This window comes from Equus caballus, chromosome 2 (assembly GCF_041296265.1).
Source record: "Equus caballus isolate H_3958 breed thoroughbred chromosome 2, TB-T2T, whole genome shotgun sequence".
Lineage (NCBI taxonomy): Eukaryota > Metazoa > Chordata > Mammalia > Perissodactyla > Equidae > Equus > Equus caballus.
In genome coordinates this window covers 54,374,608-54,396,690 of record NC_091685.1, presented here as the reverse complement: position 1 = coordinate 54,396,690, position 22,083 = coordinate 54,374,608, and the positions used below count along the sequence as shown (strand labels likewise).

The 22,083-nt window shown below is 44.5% G+C and overlaps 1 protein-coding gene across 3 annotated transcripts in view; it reads right to left on the bottom strand.

Moving 5' to 3' along the window:
• LOC138915056 (ATP-binding cassette sub-family D member 2-like) overlaps positions 1-22,083 on the bottom strand; it is a 57,947-nt gene that overhangs the window by 18,975 nt on the left and 16,889 nt on the right. For 2 of the 3 annotated variants that reach the window (XM_070261197.1, XM_070261198.1), the window contains exons 6-7: positions 19,054-19,222; positions 18,222-18,316 (exon numbers count right to left, since the gene is read on the bottom strand). In XM_070261197.1, coding sequence (XP_070117298.1) covers positions 18,222-18,316; positions 19,054-19,222 — 264 coding nt within the window. Of the gene's footprint in view, positions 1-17,348; positions 17,385-18,221; positions 18,317-19,053; positions 19,223-22,083 lie in introns of all 3 variants that reach the window. The other variant, XM_070261199.1, reaches the window with a different exon arrangement.

Here is a 22,083-nt window from a genome sequence, read left to right as displayed (position 1 = left end):
AGACCAAAACACACAGGACGAGAAACAAAGGAAATGCAGGAAAACTGGAAAATGAGTGATATAATGACAGCATTAAGCCGTCATACATCAATAATCACCTTCAATGGAAATGGACTGAACTCTCCAATAAAAAGACACAGAGTGGCAAGATGGATTAAAGAACAAGATCCAATAATTTGTCGCCTCCACGAAACTCATCTCAGCTCCAATGACAAGTACAGGCTCAGAGTGAAGAGGTGGAAGACGAGACTCCAAGCTAACAGCAAACAAAAGAAAGCACAATACTTACATCAGACAAAGTAGACTTCAAGACAAGGCAGGTGAAGAAATACAAAGAGGGGCAGTATACAATGATCAAAGGGACACTCCATCAAGAAGAATAATAACACTTATAAATATCCATGCACCCAACACAGGAGCAGCAAAGTTCGTAAAGCAACTGTTAACAAACCTAAAAGAAGATATTAAAAATAACACAAGGGAGGATGGAACACTTCCTAACACATTCTACGAGGCCAGCATCACTGATACCAAAGCCTGAGAGGGATTGCTGATGAGCATAGATGCAAAAATTCTCAACAAAATTTTGGCAACCTGAATTCAGCAATGCGTCAAAAGGCTCATACATCATGATCAAGTGGGATTCATACCAGGGACACAGGGATGGTTTAACATCCACAAATCAATCAATGTGATACACCACATCAACAAATTGAAGAATAAAAACCACATGATCATCTCAATAGATGCAGAGAAAGCACTTGACAAGATCCAACAGCCATTTATGATAAAAGCTATGAAAAAAAATAGGGATACAAGGAAATTACCTCAACATAATAAAGGCCATATATGACAAATCCACAGCCAATATCATACTCAATGGGCAAAAACTGAGCACCATCCCCCTGAGAACAGGAACGAGACAAGGATGCCCACTATCATCACTCTTATTCAACATAGTACTGGAGGTTTTGGCCAGAGCAATTAGGCAAGAGAAAAGAATAAATGGAATCCAAACAGGGAGTGAAGAAGTGAAACTCTCGCTGTTTGCACACGACATGAGCTTGTATATAGAAAACCCCCCAAAATCCACTGGAAAACTAATACAAATAATTAACAACTACAGTAAATTTGCAGGGTACAGAGTCAACTTACAAAATTCAGTTGCTTTTCTATACTCCAACAACAAACTTACAGAAAGGGAACTCAAAAATATAATTCCATTTGCCAGCGTACCTAAAAAATTAAGTACCTAGGAATAAATTTAACCAAGGAAGTGAAGGATTTATACAAAGAAAACTATAAGACATGAGTGAGAGAAATTGATAGTGACTTAAAGAGATGTTAAGAGACTCCTTGCTCATGGATTGGAAGAATAAACATAGGTAAAATGTCCATACTACACAAAGCAATCTACAGATTCAATGCAATCTCTATCAGCATCCCACTGACATTCTTGACGGAAACAGAGCAAGGAATACTAAAATTCATATGGGGCAAAGGTCTCGAATTGCTAAGGCAATCCTGAGAAAAAAGAACAAAGCTGGAGGTATCACAATCCCTGACTTCAAAATGTACTACAAAGCCATAGTGACCAAAATGGCATGGTACTGGTACAAAAACTGGCACACAGATCAATGGAACAGAACTGAAAGCCCAGAAATAAAACCACACATCTATGGGCAGCTAATCTTTGACAAAGGTGCCAAGATCATACAATGGAGAAAAGACAGTCTCTTCACTACTATCTCATGACTAGGTACTTAAGCAAAGAACTAGAAATCAATGATTTGGAGAGACTTCTGTACCCCTATGTTCCTTGCAGCATTATTCACAATAGCCAAGACACGGAAGCAAACCAAGTGCCCATCAACTGACAACTGGGTGAAGATGTCATATACGTACATACACACACACATATATATATATTTACACACACACACACACAATGCAATACTACTCAGCCATAAAAAAAGACAAACTTGTCCCATTCACAACAACGTGGATGGAACTTGAGGGTGTTATGTTAAGTGAAATAAACCAGGCAGAGAAAGGCAAACACCATGTGATTTCACTCATATGTGGAAGGTAAACACACGAACAAAGAGAACGGTTTACTGGTTACCAGAGGGGAAGAGGGGAGGGAGCTGGGCATAGGGGTAAAGGGGCACATTGATATGGTGATGAACAAATTATAACGGACCACTGACATTTCACAATGTTATAAACTCTTTTGACCTCAATTAGAAAAAAAGAGGAAGATTGGCTGCAGATGTTAGCTCTGGACGAATCTTCATCAGCAGAAAGAAATAAAAATAACAAAAATAAACTAGAAATGTGGCTCAAGGCTGTGCACATCACCGAGGTCTCCAACTTCAGAGGAGGAACAAGGAAAAGATCACATAGCAACCTGACAGGAACTAAGTAGAAATTACGTCTAACTAATAGGAAAAGGCTGTCCATTTCTCGCTCCTTCATGAATATGCCGATGTGGAAATCAGAACATATATCTCAGCCATATGTCTTTGTCTTATTTTTCTTCAAGACTGTACAGCATGAACATAGAAACCTTCAGCTGAAAAGTCAGGAGAAGAGTCCTTGAAAGACTTCTATTTGAGGAAACAGAACTATATTTTAGAAAGCTTCTGCTGTGTTTGTGTTCTCAGGAAAATTCAGGAAAATGTTTGCTCTATGAAGCAAGAAATGAAAACTTGTATAAGTTGAGGGACTGAGCTGTAAAGGGAGAGGGTGGCAAGGGAGAAATAGACAAAAAGATAAAGAGAAAGTATTTGGGAAAGAATAAAATTTCCCTTGAGATTACATGCAGCTTAGAAACAATCAAGATCAGTTTTTACATCACTGGGAATTGAATCAATGATGTTGAAGCCATTCTTGAGAAACTCTCTCAGAAAGAAGGAGATAAAGGAAAAGAGAGAAAATAAGAAGAAGATTCCAGAGATGGAAAAAGATTTTCAATAGAAGAATGATTGGCATGTCTGAGGGAGAGAGCAGAGCAGATGAGAAAAATAATCTTTAAACACATCTCAGAGAAAACTTTCTGCAACTGAGGGCCCCGATCATCAAAAGGAACACATCAGATATGAGGCCAAATTGATGAGAGAAAAATATGACCATAACACATATTGAGAAAGTTTTGGAACTTCAAGAATAAATAAAATTCTCTAGGTATTTAGGAAGAAAGAGAAAAAAAGGTCACATTGGAATTAGATTGCTCATCTGCAATTCTAGGATACAATGGAGCAATGTGTGTGGACAAAGAAGAGGGACAAAACTGTGTGAGATAAGCATTACCCACGAGCGAAGACAAAAACAAAAAGATTTACACTAATGTGCAAAGACTCCCAAGATACACTATTCCATCTAGCAACAATACTAGAAACACAGTTAAAAGATGAGTCAGACTCAGAAAAAATATGAGCAACACGTAAAATAGACGAATGGTTAATATCCACAGTGAAGAAGGAGCTCCCAAAACCCAACTGAGAAATTGCTAAGGGGTAGGAATAAATAATTGACTGAGAAATAAATACAGATGACCAATAGGCAGCAAGGACACAATCCATCAATTAAAAATGAAACTGGCATCGAAATAACATCGGATCAAGAAAACAACAGGAAGAACATCACGTGTGGGAAAGGCCTGTGAAAATTGATACCGGGAAGAACTCTGGGAGAGCCTTCAGGGTCTGGAAGATCAAGAGAGCTCCCTGAATCCAAAACTCTCCACAGTCATACAATCGACCTCCTCCAAATCATACAGTCAACAAGGAGAACCAACGAAGCAACATAGAAGCAAGCCTGTAGTGTCACAAGATGACCAAGACGACCATAACCTTCAAATGACCTGCAAGTTCAGAAAGAAAGGCCAACTTCCAGCCCAGCTCCGACCACTACTGAAAGCCTTTGGCAGAGTGGAGGATTACAAGGTTTAAGACTCCATGGAAAGGACAAGGTCATGGAGGAATCAGATAAAACACATCAAACCACCCTCAAAAGAGGAAGTCCAACACTACCTGCTGAAATATGCAACACAGGCGAAGGACTCGGTAGTCCTGGGCACTGGCCACGAGCACGCTGCTGCAAGGGGAAAGGCTCTGGAGGTGTCAGCCTTGGAGAAGCACTGCTTCCAAGGGAGAACCAGAAATTGGCAAAAGAGGGGGTGCTCCTCCGAGACGGGGCCATAAGGAAAGAGGATGGAAGGAAAGAAAAAAGGAATAGGAAGGATTTTGCATAAAGGAAAGAGAAACAAAATATACCCCTTAATTCCCAATTGCGTTATGTTTAAAGAAACTGCGCTTCACCATCCTGACAGAAGTGGGCTCTCTCACACTAGGAACCCTGTCCATACAACATCCAGGAACAGGAAAAAAAAAATTCCATACAAAGTCACTGTAAGAAGAAAACAAACTGAATCATAACATTTCAGTCGTTCAAAATTTCTCCTCTGCTCCTCCAAAAACATGAAGGAGAAAAAATACAGCACAACACTCCACATTTAATTATTTCAAACACTCATTGGAAGGTGTTAAAAAAAGAAAAACAAACATCTAGAATTAGAAAGCCACATATTAAGGCAGAAACGGACACAGCACAGAAATACCGTGAGATCCGATCAATTTCTTTTAAAAGACAACAACAAATAAACTAAAACTAGAAGGTGCCTTAACAATCCCGTACAAGAGGGAGAGCTGCACTCCTCAGAACCCATCGAGACCAATGTCAATATCTTCTTCACGTCTGTCCTTCCAGCAAGACTTGGTTCCAAGGAGCCAAGACCACGTGTGCCGCTTCAGTGCCCGACTCCCAGGCACCGCATCCCCGGGCTGGCCCCGTGCCCAGCACACACCGCCCGTTCCATGAACGTGAGCGCACGAAGAGACCCCTCGCTCCGCGCGCCCCACAGCTGTCGCGCGACCTGACGGGCACCTATTGACGCACAAGCCTATTCCTCAGATACAGGCTCGGCTCGCCTTGCCTCCCACCAGCCCCCAGGCCCACACCCCACGCCCCCCAGGCACCTCTCCCAGATGGAATCATCTTCACAGGCGCCCTGGTCGTCTGTGTCCAGCGAGCAGGAAGACCCGGAGCTGAAGGAGGGCCTCCTCAGGCTAGTGGCCATGGCTGTGGAGGGCCCGGGCTGCTGTGCCCAGCGGGGACACGGAGCGGCGTCCACGGATGCCAGGGAAACGGACGAGCCCAGCCCCGGAGAGAGTAGCAGAGCGCGACCGGACTCCACCAGGCTCGGCTCACAGGCGCGGGTCACGGCCGGCTCCCAAGACGGCAGCCCAGCAGCGGCGTGCTCCTCGGCGCCACGGCCCAGACGCTCCCAGGCCGTTGCCCCGCCCCCTCTGGCGGTGGACTGTGGACAGGGACACCCTCATGGCAGAACTCCTGGGGCCCCGTCCACACGTTTCTGACCTTCGCGGAGCGGGAAGGTGCGCTGACAGGGACGCAGGGTACCCGCTACGCTTGCTATCAGGGAACTGCAGCCTCGGGTTCCTCCAGAGGCCGCTGAGATTCTTACGGCTGACCAAGAACTTTTAGACAGAAAAGCGTGAAACAGTATGTCTGAATTACAACTGAGCTGATGACCACCAAGGCAATGCAGAGAGTGTCATGAGGACATATAACAGGGGCAAGATCTTGACTGCAGGTGTCAGAAAGGCCTCCTTGAGGGATCCATATCTGAGAGAAACCAAAAAACCCTGGAGTCATCTTTGACTCCTCAGTCTCCCCCACATCCAGTCTGTCAGCACATAATATCAGCTCATTTGCTCTGCAAAATGGACCCAGAATCTGACGGACTCTCAGAACTTGCTCTTCTACCATCCTGATCCAAGCCACAGCATCTCTGACTTGGAATATTCCAGTACCACTCACTCATCTCCCTTTTCTAGCCTTGTCTCCTACAGTCTAGTCTCCACAGAGAAGCTGACGTGATCCTGTGAAAACTCAAGTCATGTCACCTCCTTCTCCAGTTCAAAATCCTCCAATGGTGCCTACCTCAGAGGAAAAGTTAGGGCCTTACAAGAGCCTGCAGCATCTGTACCCACGGCCACCCAGATTCCATCTGCTACTCTTCTCCATCTCACTCAGGCTGGCCTTGTGGCTCCTGGAACAGGGGAGGCCAGCTCCTGCCTCAGGGCCTTTCTGCTTTCTGTTCTCTCTGCCTGGACACCGTTACCCCATATATCCACAGGACTCACTCCCTCACCCTCCACAACTCTTTCCCCAGCATTAACTTCATTGGGGCCTTCCCTGGCCATCCCATCTCCAGTCACAACTCCTTCCAACACTCCTACTGCATCTATCACCACCTGACATGCCAAATATTTTCCTTATTGTCATTCTGGCTGTCTCCCTCCTGGAATAAATGTTGCCTAAGAGCTCCAGTTTTGTCTGTTTTGTTCACTTCTGTATCCATGCTAAAACACTGTCTCCAGAAACTGAGCAGGCACTCAATAAAGTGTGTTGAGTGGCTGCCTCCATCTGAGAGATGACGTGGAACCACTGCGGCAGGGAGGGTGGGAGAAAGCATTGCGGGAAGAGGGAACAGTGTGCTGACAGGCGCCAAGGGAGGCAGGAACAGGGCACATTTGAAGAACAGAAAGGATCCCTTAGGGAAGGGGGGAGTGGTGTGAAGGGAGGCTGGAGAAGTAGGACAGAGCAGGCAGGGCTGTGGAGACCACATAAGGAACTTTGGTCTTTTTACAACAGCCACAAGAAGCTAGTAAACTAGGGAGTGACGAGATAAAATATGCCCTTTACAAACCTCTGGATTCACTATGAGACATGGGTTTGGAGGAGGGAACAGTGACTGGGGTCCAGTCACCAGACTAGTGCCATAGCTCAGACCACAGGTGATCTTAGCTTGGACTGAGATGGCGGAAGCACAGGTGGAGAAAAGGAGGTAGATTCCAGAAATATCGAACAAATAAAATCAACAGGTCTGGGTGATTGATCACATACGGTGGTACACCCAAGGACAGTTCCAAGCTGACTCCTACATTTGGTCCTTGGGAACTGAATGAACAACGGCCCCATTCACTGGGTTTTGGGGTGGGGTAACAAGGAGGAGAACACGCGAAGATGATGCGAGAGCACAGTTTTGGAAATCATGAATTTGAGATCATTCTGAGACATCCTAACGGATCTTCCCAACTGGCAGTGGGTATCCAGGTGGCATGATCAGATGATGAAAGGTGTGGTGTGTCATGCAATGTCCTGTAGGTTTTTACCTCATGGCTGATGGGGCATCAAAGGTTGTAACTGACAAAGTGATAGGATAAGATTTGTGATTCTGCTAAATCACCCTGGCCACAGCATGATCACTGGGGTGGGGGAGGGGGTTAGACCAGAAGCAGGTCCAACACCAAGGCCGTGGTGCAATAGAACAGGTGAGAGTACAGACCTGAGCAAGGGCTGCAGCAGTGGGCAAGGGAAAGAGCACAGACCTTCCCTCTGTCACCGCCCCATCTCCCCCACAGCTGCTGGGAGTTTTCTACAACACACCCCAGATCATGTCAGTTCTTCCACTTAAAACCCCTCACGACCTTCCATTAGCCTTGAGACCTTCTACATCTCATTCTCCCACAACCTCAATGGAATTCTCTCTTGCCACCCATTCCCCCACCCGATGTCAACGTCTCCTAACACACTATCCTGCTTCAATCTGCATCCTGTTTAGCTCATGCTGTTTTCTCCTGCCTGGCAAACACCTATTTATCTTTTTAAAACTCACTTCCTCCTCTGTGAAAAGAAGAAAAGCAGTGCTGACATCCAGGAGCTGGTCCGGTACGATGAGCCAGGCTTTCCTGTTGTTAGAAGCTGGCCTCGTGCTCCCACAAGCCATGCTGTTCACCTGTTGGACATAAACTTCTCACAGACACCAGCACAAGGTCACGCTGCGACAGGGATGACGTGAGGCAAAACACCACCACTTCATCATTTTGCCTAAACAGACAAACACAAGGCCATCGTGCCATCCAGAAAATACCAAACATCCCTCTCTCCTGACTGAAGCGAGCAACTGTGGCTTCTTTATGAATTACGGCGTTTGTCTCACTCTAGTCACAACTCCTTCTAGAAAGGATTGATTGAGCTACACGATCACAGAATTGTCCCTGCCTCCTCTCAGCACCCAGTCCAGAGCAAATCCCTGCTTCCTTGAACCCTCCCCAAACTATGCAACCAAAGCCCAAATCCTGTAAGTTCTTTCTAACGCCCTCATCCTGATAGGCTCCAGAGTTCCCTATGATGTGAGGCCTCCCTCATTACAAAGAGTAATGAAACCCAACTGGTTTACCTACTGATGTGCTTCTGGTGGTCTTTGCTGGAGGACATTGCAACTCTAACAGTAGGATAGGTTGGTTAAGTTTCTTGGAGGAAGTGAATGGAGTTCCAATCTGAAGGCTTCTATTTTCTATGTTAAGCATACTCAAAACATCACTCATATTATCTTGAGAATGAAGGGTTGGGGGGAGTAAATCAGAAGTTTGTGGAAAACGTCTGAATTATATATTCTGGAGCATGGGAGAGTGACTTGACAAGAGAATCCTACTAGAATGGTCAGGCTCTGTGAGGGCATAGGTGAGGTGGGGTGACATGAACTCAACGTAGTACCCAGCTGCCCCGCTCTGAGTCCTAGCTTCAGTACTCAAGACAAAAATGGGTAGTTTGGTTTTGTGTTTACTGGGACTGAAAGGCAAGAGAGAGGAAGGCATTGCCAAGAGAATTAATCATGGATGGACTATGAAGTCCAAGCTCAACTGAGACGTAACAGCATAGAGGAAGCATCTAAAGGATAGAGTACACCATGGAGGGCCTGAGGAAAAATATGCTGAGGGCCTAGCTGAATTAAGTGACCAAGCAAGCTGGAAAGAAGAGATCAAGGCTGGAGGGTGCTGCACTGCTCATTTGTGAGGTGGTGCAGCATCAGGATGCAAATCCAGGGTATTATGGTGGGAATGGGTACAGGTGGATGAGAAGAGGTCAGCAGTACAGATGAGGTATTGAAGAAAATGAGTACCCCGTGTGCAGGCTCAGTCCTCCACATGCACACTGAAGTCAACTAGGATGACAGCAAGAATTGAGGCAGAGAGGAAAGCTGTGGGCCAGGTGATCAAGTCTTCAATGAAACAGGGGACTAATTAGGCAGAAAAGAGTAATGAGGAGGAGAGGATGATCCAGCTGGGGAGTATGGATCTCAAAGAAATGGTGTGGGAGGACAAAGAGCAGAGAGGACATAAATCTCGTACCCCCTAATCCTGAGATCTGCAGGCACCACTTGATGGGGCTTCAAGAAAAGGATATTCCGTAGGCAGGGCCAGGGCCAAGGCAAAGAGAGGGAAGGAAGGGCTAAGAAGAAGCTGAGGAAATAGAGGAGGCTGGCAATTATGGAGTGGTAATTTCGAGGACAATGTGAGGCTTTGGGGGGTCAGTGTTAAAAAAATTAAAAGAGTGGAGAGCTGACTTAGGGTCGCAGCATGATGGGAAGATAAGGAGACGAGAGAATGGGGAGTGGGGAGAATTTAGCTATCATGGTAAGCACTCAACAGATATCTGCTGAAACAAGTGGAATTATTAGGCATAAATCTAGTGTATCCAATCTGAAGAGTCCTAACTATCAGACTGTAGGAGTGACAGCACGAGGTCATGATGATGATGACGGTGATGGTGATGGCGACGGTGATGGTTTGAGGATGATGGGGGTGGTGGTCATGACAATAACTACCAAACTTGAACACCTACTGTGTGCCAAGTACTGTTGGAAGCACTCCACATTTAATCCTCATAACCCCCATGAGACAGATGACCTCAATAGGGTCCCCTGATGGGCTCTGTACCAAAGGAGGGAGAAAATGAAAACAGAAGTAACAGAAGTGTAGAAGTGGCGGATCTTGTCAAGATGGCGGTGTAAGGAGACTCTGAACTCATCTCCTCCCATGAACGCAACCAGGTTACAATTATTTTTGGAAAAATTACCCTGTATAGAAAACTGAAAACTGGATAAAAAGAACCCCCACAACAAGGGACAGTCCTGACAAAGGCAGAAGGGCCAGAAATTCCAGCTGGAGAGAAAAAAGTCACCTTTGGGAGCAGTGGAGTTTCTCAGCTGGCCAGGAGAGAGCCACCCTAGGGTATGTAGCCCTCCCGGGAGGGGTGAGGTCCAAAGCAGGGGCCAATACTACTAAAAGCATCCTTTAGACTCAGCACAACTGAGACGAGGGTCTTAGTATCTGGCTTCGCTGGCTATTAACTGCAGCAGGGAATACCCCCAGAAAAGCTATCAGATGAAAACTGAAAAGAGTCGGGTCTTAAAGGGCCCATGCACAAACTCACCCGTCTCAGCAAACTAAAATCACCAGAGAGAAGGCTGACAGTCCTTTGGTGAAAAGAGACTCACCTGGTGGGCTCTGGGGGCATCCCGGTGAAAGGAGAGACCTCTCCTGAGACTGAGACATTGGTGGGGGCTATTGTTCTGACATGGTCCAGGCGTGCTAACTCAGACCCCAGCAGACACCACTGAGGTTCTTCCCCTGGCCTGTTAGCCCAGGGGGCTGCCATACCCACTAGAGCACAGATTTAATCCAGTTCAGCCAGGGCAGGCAGGTGGCCCTAGGAACGTGCCCCACCCAACAGCAAGCCCTCAGGCTACTTGTCAGCCTGCATTGGCTGAGTGTCTTGATCCCCTACAGGCAAAAAATCGGTTGTGTTTCTATACACTAACACGAAGTAGCAGAAAGAGAAATTAAGAATACAATCCCATTTACAATTGCAACAAAAATAATAAAATACTTAGGAATAAACTTAACCAAAGAGGTGAAAGATCTGTACACCGAAAACTGTAAAACATTGTTGGAAGAAATCAAAGAAGACGCAAAGAAATGGAAAGATATTCTGTACTCTTGGGTTGGAAGAATTAACATAGTTAAAATGTCCATACTTCCTAAAGCAATCTACAGATTCAACACAATCCCTATCAAAGTTACAGCATTTTTTACAGAAATAGAACAAAGAATCCTAAAATTTATATGGAACAACAAAAGACCCCGAATAGCCAAAGGATTCCTGAGAAAAAAGAACAAAGCTGGAGGTATCAGACTCCCTGATTTCAACATATACTAAGAAGCTCTAGTAACCAAAACAGCATGGTACTGGCACAAAAACAGACACACAGATCAATGGAACGGAACTGAGAGTGCAGAAATAAACCCACATGTGTATGGACAGCTAATATTCGACAAAGGAGCCAAGAGCATACAATAGAGGAAGGAGAGTCTCTTCAATAAGTGGTGTTGGGAAAACCGGAGAGCCACATGCAAAAGAATGAAAGTAGACCATTAACTTACACCATGCACAAAAATCAACTGAAAATGAATTAAACAGGATCCTTGGCCCCGGTGCGACGTACAGAGAATGCAGCCTGGGGAACCAAGCGTCGCTGTTAACAGTCAGTCTGGGTTCAGTTCCATTCAACAAATGTTGACTGAGCGCTGACTCACGGCGGGAACTGTGCTGTGGGCTTCGTACACCTGCTCGCCTTTGTTGTGAAGCAAGGAATGTGCGGAAAACTAGGGAAAGGTGAAAATGGACTAGAGCTATTGGTTACAAGCATCAGCGGCTGAATTTCAGGAACAGCATATTCGGTGAAAGAAAGAAATAGGACATTCTGGTAAAGTTCAAACCAAGCAACAAAAACGTCGTTTAGAGAAACATACATCCACGGAGGAAAAATACTACACAGAAAAGGAAAGGAATGAGGGGGAAAAAACAGCAATCAGGATCTGTCACCTTGAGGAAGCGGGGAGGGTAGGACACTGGCCGACCGAAGAACGGGAATGGGGAAGGAGTACAGAGACACCCCAGTGATTTCTCCAGTGGGGCTCTGATCACTTGTGTTTGTTTCACAATTCTGCATACTGAAGATGTTCACAACGCATTTCGTACTGGACTTACGGTAAAATAGTTTCTAAATAAATAAAACAAGTATGCTTGTGCATTTCATTTCCCATTGGGTACCAGGGAACGCACAGACTTAGAGTTGAAGAACGTTAGATCACGCGCACACACAGGCAAAACCACCAACCAAGCAACCAACCAAGCAACTGACCACAACAACTTGAACGTCAGACCTGAAACAATGAAGCTTCTAGAAGAAAACATAGGCAGTATGCTCTTTGACATCAGTCTTAGCAGCCTATGTTGAAGTACCATGTCTGACTGGGCAATGGAAACAAAGTACAAAATGAACAAATGGGACTATATCAAAGTAAAAAAATCTTCTGCACCGCAAAGGAAACCATCCACAAAACCAAAACACAACCTAACAACTCGGAGAAGATACTTGCAAACCGTATATCGGATAAGGGGTTAATACGGAAAATACAGAAAGAACTGATACAGCTCAATGACAACAAAAAATCAACAACCCAATGAAAAAAATAGTCAAAAGATCTCAGCAGTGACTCCTCCAAAGAAGGTATACGGATGGCCAACAGGCATATGGAGAGATGCTCAACATCATTAGCTATCAGAGAAATGCAAATCAAAACTACAATGAGATGTCACCTTACTCTGGTCAGAATGGCTCTAATTAACAAGACAAGAGACAAGTGTCGGAGAGGATGTGCAGAGAAGGGAACTCTCCTGCACTGCTGGTGGGAGTGCAAACTGGTGCAGCCACTATGGAAAGCAGTATGGAGTATCCTCAGAAAACTAAGAATACATGTACACTATGATCCAGCTAGCCCAGTGCTGGGTATACATCCAAAGAACTTGAAAACACAAATGCAGAAAGACACATGCACCCCTAGGTTCACTGCAGCATTATTCACAACACCCAAAATTTGGAAGCAACCTAGGTGCCCATCAAGGACGGAATGGATAAAGAAGATGTGGTATATAGACACAATGGAATACTACTCGGCCATAAGAAATGATGAAACCCGGCCATTTGTGACAACGTGGATGGACCCTGAGGGAATTATGTGAAGTGAAATAAATCAGAGGGAAAAAGGGAAACACCATGCGATCTCTCTCATGAGCAGAAGACAAAAACAATGACAAACACAGACAGAGCAACGGATGTTGGATTGGTGGTTACCATAGGGGAAGGGGGGAGGGGAGAGAGCAAAAGGGGTGATGAGGCTCACATGTGAGGAGATGGACTATAATAAATTTTCAGGTGGCGAACATGATGTAATTTACACAGAATTCGAAATATACTGGAGGGAAGTCAAAAGGACTATAATCATAATTTATTGAAGGCTTCACTTTGTGCCAGATCCTGTGCTAACCGCTTTGCACCAACTGTCTCATTTAATCCTCACATCCAAAAGGTAGGTTACCGTTAATCTCCCCATTTTAAAGGTGAGAAGGCGGAAGCAGAAAGATGGCAATCTGCCTGGAATTCACATAAAGATTCTCTATGTAATGACATGACTTTTGGACAAGATTTAAAGGTTTAACACATTACAGTCAAGATGCAGATCACAATATCACAGAACGTGAAAGACACTGAGTCCTGCCAAATGGATTAAAACACTAATTATGGATCCTCACAATCTCTTGGCCTGTGTTTTCAGATGAGGTAAAACCCAGTGTGGAAAACCGCTGAGGAGATGTCTGCAGATGAGGACTATGTCTGGTCTTTAAAGCCAGGAACTATCCCAGTAGATTCTGAGTCAGTGGGTCCAGAGTAGGCCTTGAGCGTGTCTGTTCTTTGAAAGAGCCCCACAGGGTACACTTCTGTGCCCTTGGAGTTGGGAAGTACAGTCATGCCCAACATCAGGACGTCTCAGTCAACAACGGGGGTCCCATAAGATTAGTCCCGTATGGCCTAGGTGTGCAGGAGGCTCAGCCATCTAGGTTTATGAACTCCATGGTGTTTGCACAGTCTTGAGATTGCCTGACCATGACGCACTCCTCAGAACTGATAGCCACTGTTAAGCAAAGCATGACTATACTGGCTTAGATTCGCCACGGTTCGAGACCCTGCACGGTTTAGATGACTGCACACGCAGAGGGCATGCTGTCTGAGGCAGAGAGGAGCTGGAATCACAAAAGCTCTCGAGAGAGTCAAGGAAAGGCGTGCTCTGCTTACACGACTCTCTACTTTTCTCTGGGTCTCAACTATTTTACAGCTAATCTACTTTTTTTAACCGAGCAGCTTTGCCAAAAAAAAGTTACCAACAAATACCAGACAAACCAATATAAGCGATACATATTAAATAAGCCTGACCCGACTAGGCTACTGACAAGGCTTTTATTTCCCTGGGATAATTTGGACAGCATTAGATTCTTTTACCAAGAGCAGCCAAGTGGAGGCAGATTATTTCTAATTCCACAGTGCCACAGATGCGGTCAGTAGCAACTGCCAGCTGGAAAGGAAACAAAGCCGGGTGTAATCCATTCCAGTTCACACGTTGCACCAGGGACAGCCTCCAAGCCTTGAATACTTATGTATGCATTTATCCATTTATTTAATCAACCACTACTAACGCCTACTGAAGGCCAGACACTGCTCTAAGTACTTTACAGACATGAAATAGCCTCTAACCTTTACACTCACCTATGGAGTGTGTGTTATAATCATCCCCGTTTTACAGATCAGGAAACTGACACACAGAATGGTACAGTAACTTGCCCAAGTTCACACAGCCCGTAGGTGGCAGAGCTAGGACCCATCTGACAGAGTCTGGCTCCAGAGTCCACGTGCTGAATCACCACGCTTAGTCTCCGAAAACCTATAGAAAGCGCCAGCCTTAATCGAAAAGTTTGGTTTTCCCCACCCTACAGTCCCTACGCGGCCCCAGTCTCCAGGGCATGCTTTCAGCTCCTCTGACAGGCCATCCTCCTCCCTTGCCCTGTCCCAACACTCTCCCGCACAAGTCCTCCTTTGCTTTTAGGCATCTGCTCTCAGCTTAAACATCACTGCCTAAGTCACAAAGTCTAACAGTAAATGCCGTATTTCTCAGCACTCAACACAAAATTGCTTTTACGTATCTCCTAGGTAATTAGTTGCTGCCTATCTGTCCTTTCCAACTAGGCTGCGAGGTCCAGTACGTCAAACACCCTGTCAGTCTTGCCCACCAAGTGTCCAGACCACTGAACACGCACCGACCCGAGGAAAGGAAGTCCCAAAGTCAACTCTCCAGACTTTCTGTGGAAGGAAGGAACGAACGGAGCACCCTCCAGCCTCACGCTTTCTTTGCCAGACTTTCAAGTGTGGGACACACACCTGTGCTCACAATGCTCCCCGGACAGCCCCCACTGCACCCCTAACAGGTAGACCTCTGCCCAGGCGAGGCCTTTGGAAAGCACTGGCTCTGCACACGAATATTATGCGGCCCTCGACAGGCCACTTCCCCTGAACCGGCCTGAGCTTCAGGGCCACGACAGGCTTCGTGAAAACCCCAACGGAACGTAGACCTGCACCCCTCAGAACGCATCGAGACCAGTGTCGTTACCGACGTCGCGTCTGGCCTTCCAAGAAGCCAAGACCACGGGCGCCGCTTCAGCGCCCGACTCCCGGGCACCGCATCCCCAGGCTGGCCCCTGGGCAGGTGCCCGGCACACACCGCCCGTTCCACGAACGCGTGAAGCGCACGAAGAGACCCCCTCGCTGCCCGCGCCGCACAGCTGTCCCGCGGCCTGACGGGCACCTCTTGGCGCACAAGCCTATTCCTCAGGGACACGCTCGCCTCCCACCAGCCCCCAGGCCCACGCCCCCAGGTACCTCTCCCAGATGGAATCCTCTTCGCAGGCGCCCTGGTCGTCCGTGTCCGGCGAGCAGGAAGAGCGGGAGCCGAAGGAGGGCCTCCTCAGGCTAGCGGCCGTGGCTGTGGAGGGCCCGGGCTGCTGTGCCCAGCGGGGACACGGAGCGGCGTCCAGGGACGCCGGGGGAACGGGCGAGCCCGGCCCAGGAGAGAGCAGCAGAGCGCGGCCGGACTCCGCCGGGCTCGGCTCTGGGCAGGCAGGCGCGGCTGGCCGACGCCTCCCACGCCTCCCAGGACGGCGGCCCAGCAGCCGTGCACGCTCCCCGCGCGCGCGCCGCCCCCCAGAGGCTCCCTGGCCGCTGCCCCGCCCCCCCACCCCTCAGGTGGTGGACTGCGGACAGGGACAGGGACACCTTCCTGGGAGAACTCCTGGGGCCCCGCCCACACGCTCGCTCTCGGGGAACTGCAGCCTCCTCCGGTCTGACTTGAATGCCACACCCGAAACCATGCAACGTCTAGAAGAAAACATAGGCAGTATGCCCTTTGACAGCAGTCTTAGCAGCCTATTTTCAAGTACCATGTCTGACTGGGCAATGGAAACAAAGTACAAAATGAACAAACGGGACTACATCAAAGTGAAAAAAAATCTTCTGCACGGCAAAGGAAACCATCCACAAAACCAAAACACAACCTAACAACTGGGAGAAGATACTTGCAAACCATATATCGGATAAGGGGTTTATATCCAAAACACAGAAAGAACTCCGACAGCTCAAGAACAACAAAAAATCAACAACCCGATTAAAAAGACGGGCAAAAGATCTGAGCAGTGACTTCTCCAAAGAAGGTATACGGATGGCCAACAGGCATATGCAAAGGGGCTCAACATCATTAGCGATCAGAGGAAGGCAAATCAAAACTACAAGGAGAGGTCACCTTCCTCTGGTCAGAAGGGCTCTAATTAACAAGACAGGAGACAAGTGTCAGAGAGGATGTGGAGAGAAGGGAACTCTCCTACACTGCTGGTGGGAGTGCAGACTGGTGCAGCCACTATGGAAAGCCGTATGGATTATCCTCAGAAAACTAAGAATACATCTACCATATGTATGATCCAGCTAGCCCACTGCTGGGTATTTATCCAAAGAACTGGAAAACACCAATGCAGAAAGACACATGCACCCCTAGGTTCACTGCAGCATTATTCACAACAGCCAAAACTTGGAAGCAACCTAGGTGCCCATCAAGGGAAGTATGGATAGAGAAGATGTGGTGTGTATACACAATGGAATGCTACTCGGCCCTAAGAAACGATGAGACCCGGCCATTTGTGACAACGTGGATGGACCTTGAGGGTATTATGTGAAGTGAAATAAATCAGAGGGAGAAAGTCAAACACCGTGTGATCTCACTCATGAGTACATGATAAAAACAATGACGAACACGCACAGAGCAACGGAGATTGGATTGGTGGTTACCGTAGGGGGAGGGGGGGAGGGGAGAGAGCAAAAGGGGCGATGAGGCTCACATGTGAGGTGACGGACTATAATTAGTTTTTGGGCGGTGAACACGACGTAATCTACACAGAATTCGAAATGTATTACAACGTACCTCTGGAAAGCTACGTGATGTTAGAATCCACTGTCACTGCAATAAAGTAAAATAAAATAAAATAAAACAAAACAAAATAAAGAAGTGTAGGAGCCTCAAGAGGCTAACAGGCTTTTGCAAAGTTATTCTAGGGATTTTTACGGCTTGGCTCAGGGCGGCAGACACCAGCCTGAGACACAGCTGTGACATAGCCACGAACTTCAACTCGACTATATTCCGACTGGAGGGAAGTCAAAACTACTGTAATCATAATTTATTGAAGGCTTCACTTTGTGCCAGATCCTGCGCCGACTGCTTGGCACCAACTGTCTCGTTTAATCCTCACATCCAAAAGGTAGGTTACCGTTATTCTCCCCATTGTAAAGGTGAGGAGAGGAGGCGGAAGCAGAAAGATGGCAACCTGCCTGGAATTCACAGAAGGATTCTCTAGGTAATGACATGACTTTTGGACAAGACTTAAAGGTTTAACACATGACAGTGAAGACGCAGATCCCAGTATCACAGAACGTGAAAAACACTGAGTCCTGCCAAATGGATTAAAACACTAACTATGGATCCTCACAATCTCTTGGCCTGTTTTTTCAGGTGAGGGAAAACCCGGTGTGAAAAACCGTTTAGGAACCTTGTATAGGCTCTCAGTGAACTGTAATTTTAATTTTCAACCTGGCAATAAAGCAGTAGACATCAAATTTCTCTTTCTTTCTGCTTTCTGAGGAATTAACTGCTTCTGTATTTCAGCCTCTGTGCATACCTTCCTTGATTTCCCCTCCTTTCCATATGCTCCTCCAAGTATTTTACAAATGTACATGAATTCTGTGTTGTTTTTTATTAGTGTGATGGCAACAATCAGAAGATTTTTGAATATCATCTTACTTTGAAGTTTAGCCTGGAAGCCACCACTTCTCCCGTTGGTGTAAGTATGGGAACATTTTCGCAAATAATTGCATGATCCACATCAATAACTTCTCCTATAAGTTAAGGAACGACTTAAGTTACAAAAGCTATCACACGTTATTCTTAACTACGTAAATAACTTAAAGTATAATGCAACATAGATAAATTCCTTATAAAGATAATTCACAGTAACAAATCAGAAAACCAAGTGAAATATAGATATCTATATCTAAAGAAAAGTTTAACGTAAATTTGGACATTTTGACACATCTACTTGGAAAATCGTTCTCAGAAACATTACTTACCAATAATCTAATGTCAACATCATAATGAGAGCAAAGCTAAACTCTATCTGATATAACCCAGCCATACTCTTTACAACTACTTGTTTCTCTATATTAACCTTTCTTACAGAAAAAACACGGTGCCCCAGAAAGGGAATTAAGACATTTATATATAATTTTTAAAAATATGGTAACCAAATAAGTTTAAAAACATAGGATGATGAAGAACAATATGACATTAGTTCTAATTCTGTTATTTGATTTTTAAAAGCAAACAATTCATTCTGCCATATGTGCAGTTTCCAAAAATAATTCTAGAAATTTTGTTCTAAATAAAGGTACCAATTTTTTTTTAATGGTAATGTTAGTCACCACTCCTCAAACTGCAATACTAAGTTTAGGAATAACTATTTAAATAAATAAATGTTGGTTTCTTCTATCTGTTAAAGACTAGCTTCTAAAAAACTTTAGTTCTGTTGATAAACACTTAAATACAGGAAAAATACAAAAACATTTGAGTCTAATACCTTTGATTTCCAACGTATCACTGAGGGATAATTCTATGTTAGCTCCATGCTTGCTATGGTTTTCAGACTCTTGCATGACAGCAGTTCTCTTATAAATGCCTCTTTTCACTTCATTAAAGACCCAAAACATATTGTACACTAGAGCAGTATAGCCTGCTAATTCAGTGATCTAAAACCAACACAGAGAAATAAAATAGAGTTAATATACTCAAGACAGACTTAAAAAAATATGCAATCATATAAGCTTTTTGATTTAATGTTAAAGATCCTATTTTATTATACATGAAAAATAAATAACATATCTGATAACTAAAACAAGTAACGGTAAAAAGCTTATCAAGAGAGCAACATAGCAACGTGTCAATGTAAGTTTGATTGGGATTATAAAACACATAAAAAATTATTCATTCAAGTCACGGTTAAAAACGAAATGTAAAGATTTCAGAATATTAGTGAGACTTAAAAATCTTTGGTCAAGGGGCTGGCCCCACGGCCAAGTGGTTAAGTTTTCACGCTCCACTTCAGCGGCCCAGGGTTTTGCCGGTTTGGATCCTGGGTGCAGACCTAGCACCGCTCATCAAGCCGTGCTGAGGTAGCATCGCACATAGCAGAACCAGAAGGACCTACAACTAGAATATACACTGTGTACTGGGGGGCTTTGGAGAGAAGGGAAAAAAAAGATTGGCAGCAGATGTTGGCTCAGGTACCGATCTTAAAAAAAAGCAAATCTTTTGGGGCCAGCCCCGGGGCCGAGTGGTTAAGTTTGTGCGCTCTGCTTCAGCGGCCTAGGGTTCACCAGTTGGAATCCTGGGCACAGACACGGCACTGCTCATGAAGCCATGCTGAGGCAGCGTTCCACATAGCACAACTAGAAGGACCCACAACTGAAAATACACAACTATGTACGGGGGGCTTTGGGCAGAAAAAGGAAAAAATAAAATCTTCATAAATAAATAAATCTTTAGTCAAATTTCTGATTTGACTCGTTTAAATGACAGATTTCATTTCCAGAAAATTAGAAATTTTGTGAAAAGCTTAAGTTCATTCAATGAAATTATGATCCTTTATTTTGATATCTTTTTTCAATTTAAAATAGGTTTTAAATAGAAGAAAAATACATATTTTTCTTATTAGAAATGAATGTTTCTGAGTCAAATTGATTGTCAAAATTCCTAAGCTTGGCAGAGAAAATATCCCTGCTAGAGGATACCAAAATTGGAAGTGAGCTCAGTGAAAAGCTTCAACTCCTTTTCAGTCCAAATTCCACAATTCAGCTTCTTTTCAAGCCAAACATGATTTATATGCCCAAAGAAAAACATTAAATATGACTTTTTTCTAGGTGAGATTAAAGATAAGATGAGACAAATCTCTGCTTTAGTCCATAAGGCTCAATAGAGTGGTACCTTGCTCCTATCCTGCCAGTGATCCAATTTAGGCTGAATCTCCTGCTGTTTTTCTATTAAAAGAACACCTTGTTGTCAGGGTACTGTGAAAGGTGACTCATCTCCTGTCAAGACCATCTTTCTCAGTGAAAAGGAAAGCACAAAAACCATTCCCTTATAGAAATGTTTACTAGGAAACTGGAACCAGTAAGCGAGGCAGGTCACTAGTAAATGTCTCTTAAACAATAAATTGTGGAATAATACAACAATGCTGACATTTGTGTAAGATTTTTGTGTGTGCAAAACAAGCAGTAAAAGAGTGCATATTACTGTCAAAAGCTTTCTACCGTGTTTCTACTGTGTGAGAGGTCTGTAGCTGGATTAGTATCGCATTTCTATATGTTAATGCTATAGCTATTTAAAGGGTAATTTCTCAAATGTTATCCACAAAAATCTCCTGAGTTCTCAAGCAGAGGAAAACAGAGCTAAGGATTAACAAAATATGGATTCAAAAGAAACCTGGCTAAATATATTTGCATAAAAAAATAAAAAGTCCAAAACCAAATGTAGAGGTCAATTAAAGAAAAGCAGGAGGCAAGGAGTTAGTAGACCAGGATGCAGGGTGGAGTGGGCCAAGAGTGTCTGAAAAAACCTGAGAATGTGACTGTGGACAAATTACTTTGGGATATAAGACAGGGGGTTTGCCCTTGAACTCCAACTCTAAAAAGGACCCTTGCTCCCTCTGGAGCTAGCAGAGAATGCATGATGCTTTCATGTGCTGTCATAGCAGCAATAAGATTCTTTAGAAGTGAACATTCTGTGATTCAAAGCACAGTCAGCCAAAATAAAGCAAAATGCAATCAGTCTTTGTGTCGGAGGCAATGTAGAAAAACTAATTGATATTCTTTCTGTGACTTAGATACCAAAGTATTTTAATGTGAGATGGCTAAAATTTTGATTTTTCATTTAATTTTAATAAGCAATTTATTAATCAAAAAACCTATCCTCAAAACTGTGTCTTCAAATTATCAAAATTACTATTTGAAAAATTTTTTAAAATTGAGTTGGTTTGGTATGTGGCCCTAAACAACTGGTTTTACTTTTATTTTTTTAACCCAATTCAAGAAATCAGTTGTTGAATGAGACTGAAAAGTTTTGTGGGTAAATCACAAACTTTGTAACTCTTTTATATGGCTTATTCGAGGCTGATTTAATAGGCAGCTAAATTTATAAAGATGCTCTGGCAATTTATATTCATACAAAAGCCACAAGAGTAATTAATAGTGAGGATGTCTGTCCATGGGAATATTATGTAACATCTGAACTGAATAAAATGATTTCCAGTCTTAACACTGTGATATCTGCAGGTCTTATTACCATTCTTTCAGCAAGTATTTATCGACCACGTACAACATTCCAAGCATTAAAATGGATATTCAGAATGTAAAGCTGAGTAAGACAGTTCCTGCTTTCCACTCAGGGCCTGGTGCAGGGGATAGTCAATTACAATGTGGTAAAGCACCAGGTGTACTGTGAACACAGAGACGGTAGAGCCAGACTCTGCAACGAAGGCGGAAAGAAAGTGGAATCACAAGAGGGTTTTAGAGGTGGTTGGTGAGGCTTGACTTGTCATGAAGGATGAGTAAAA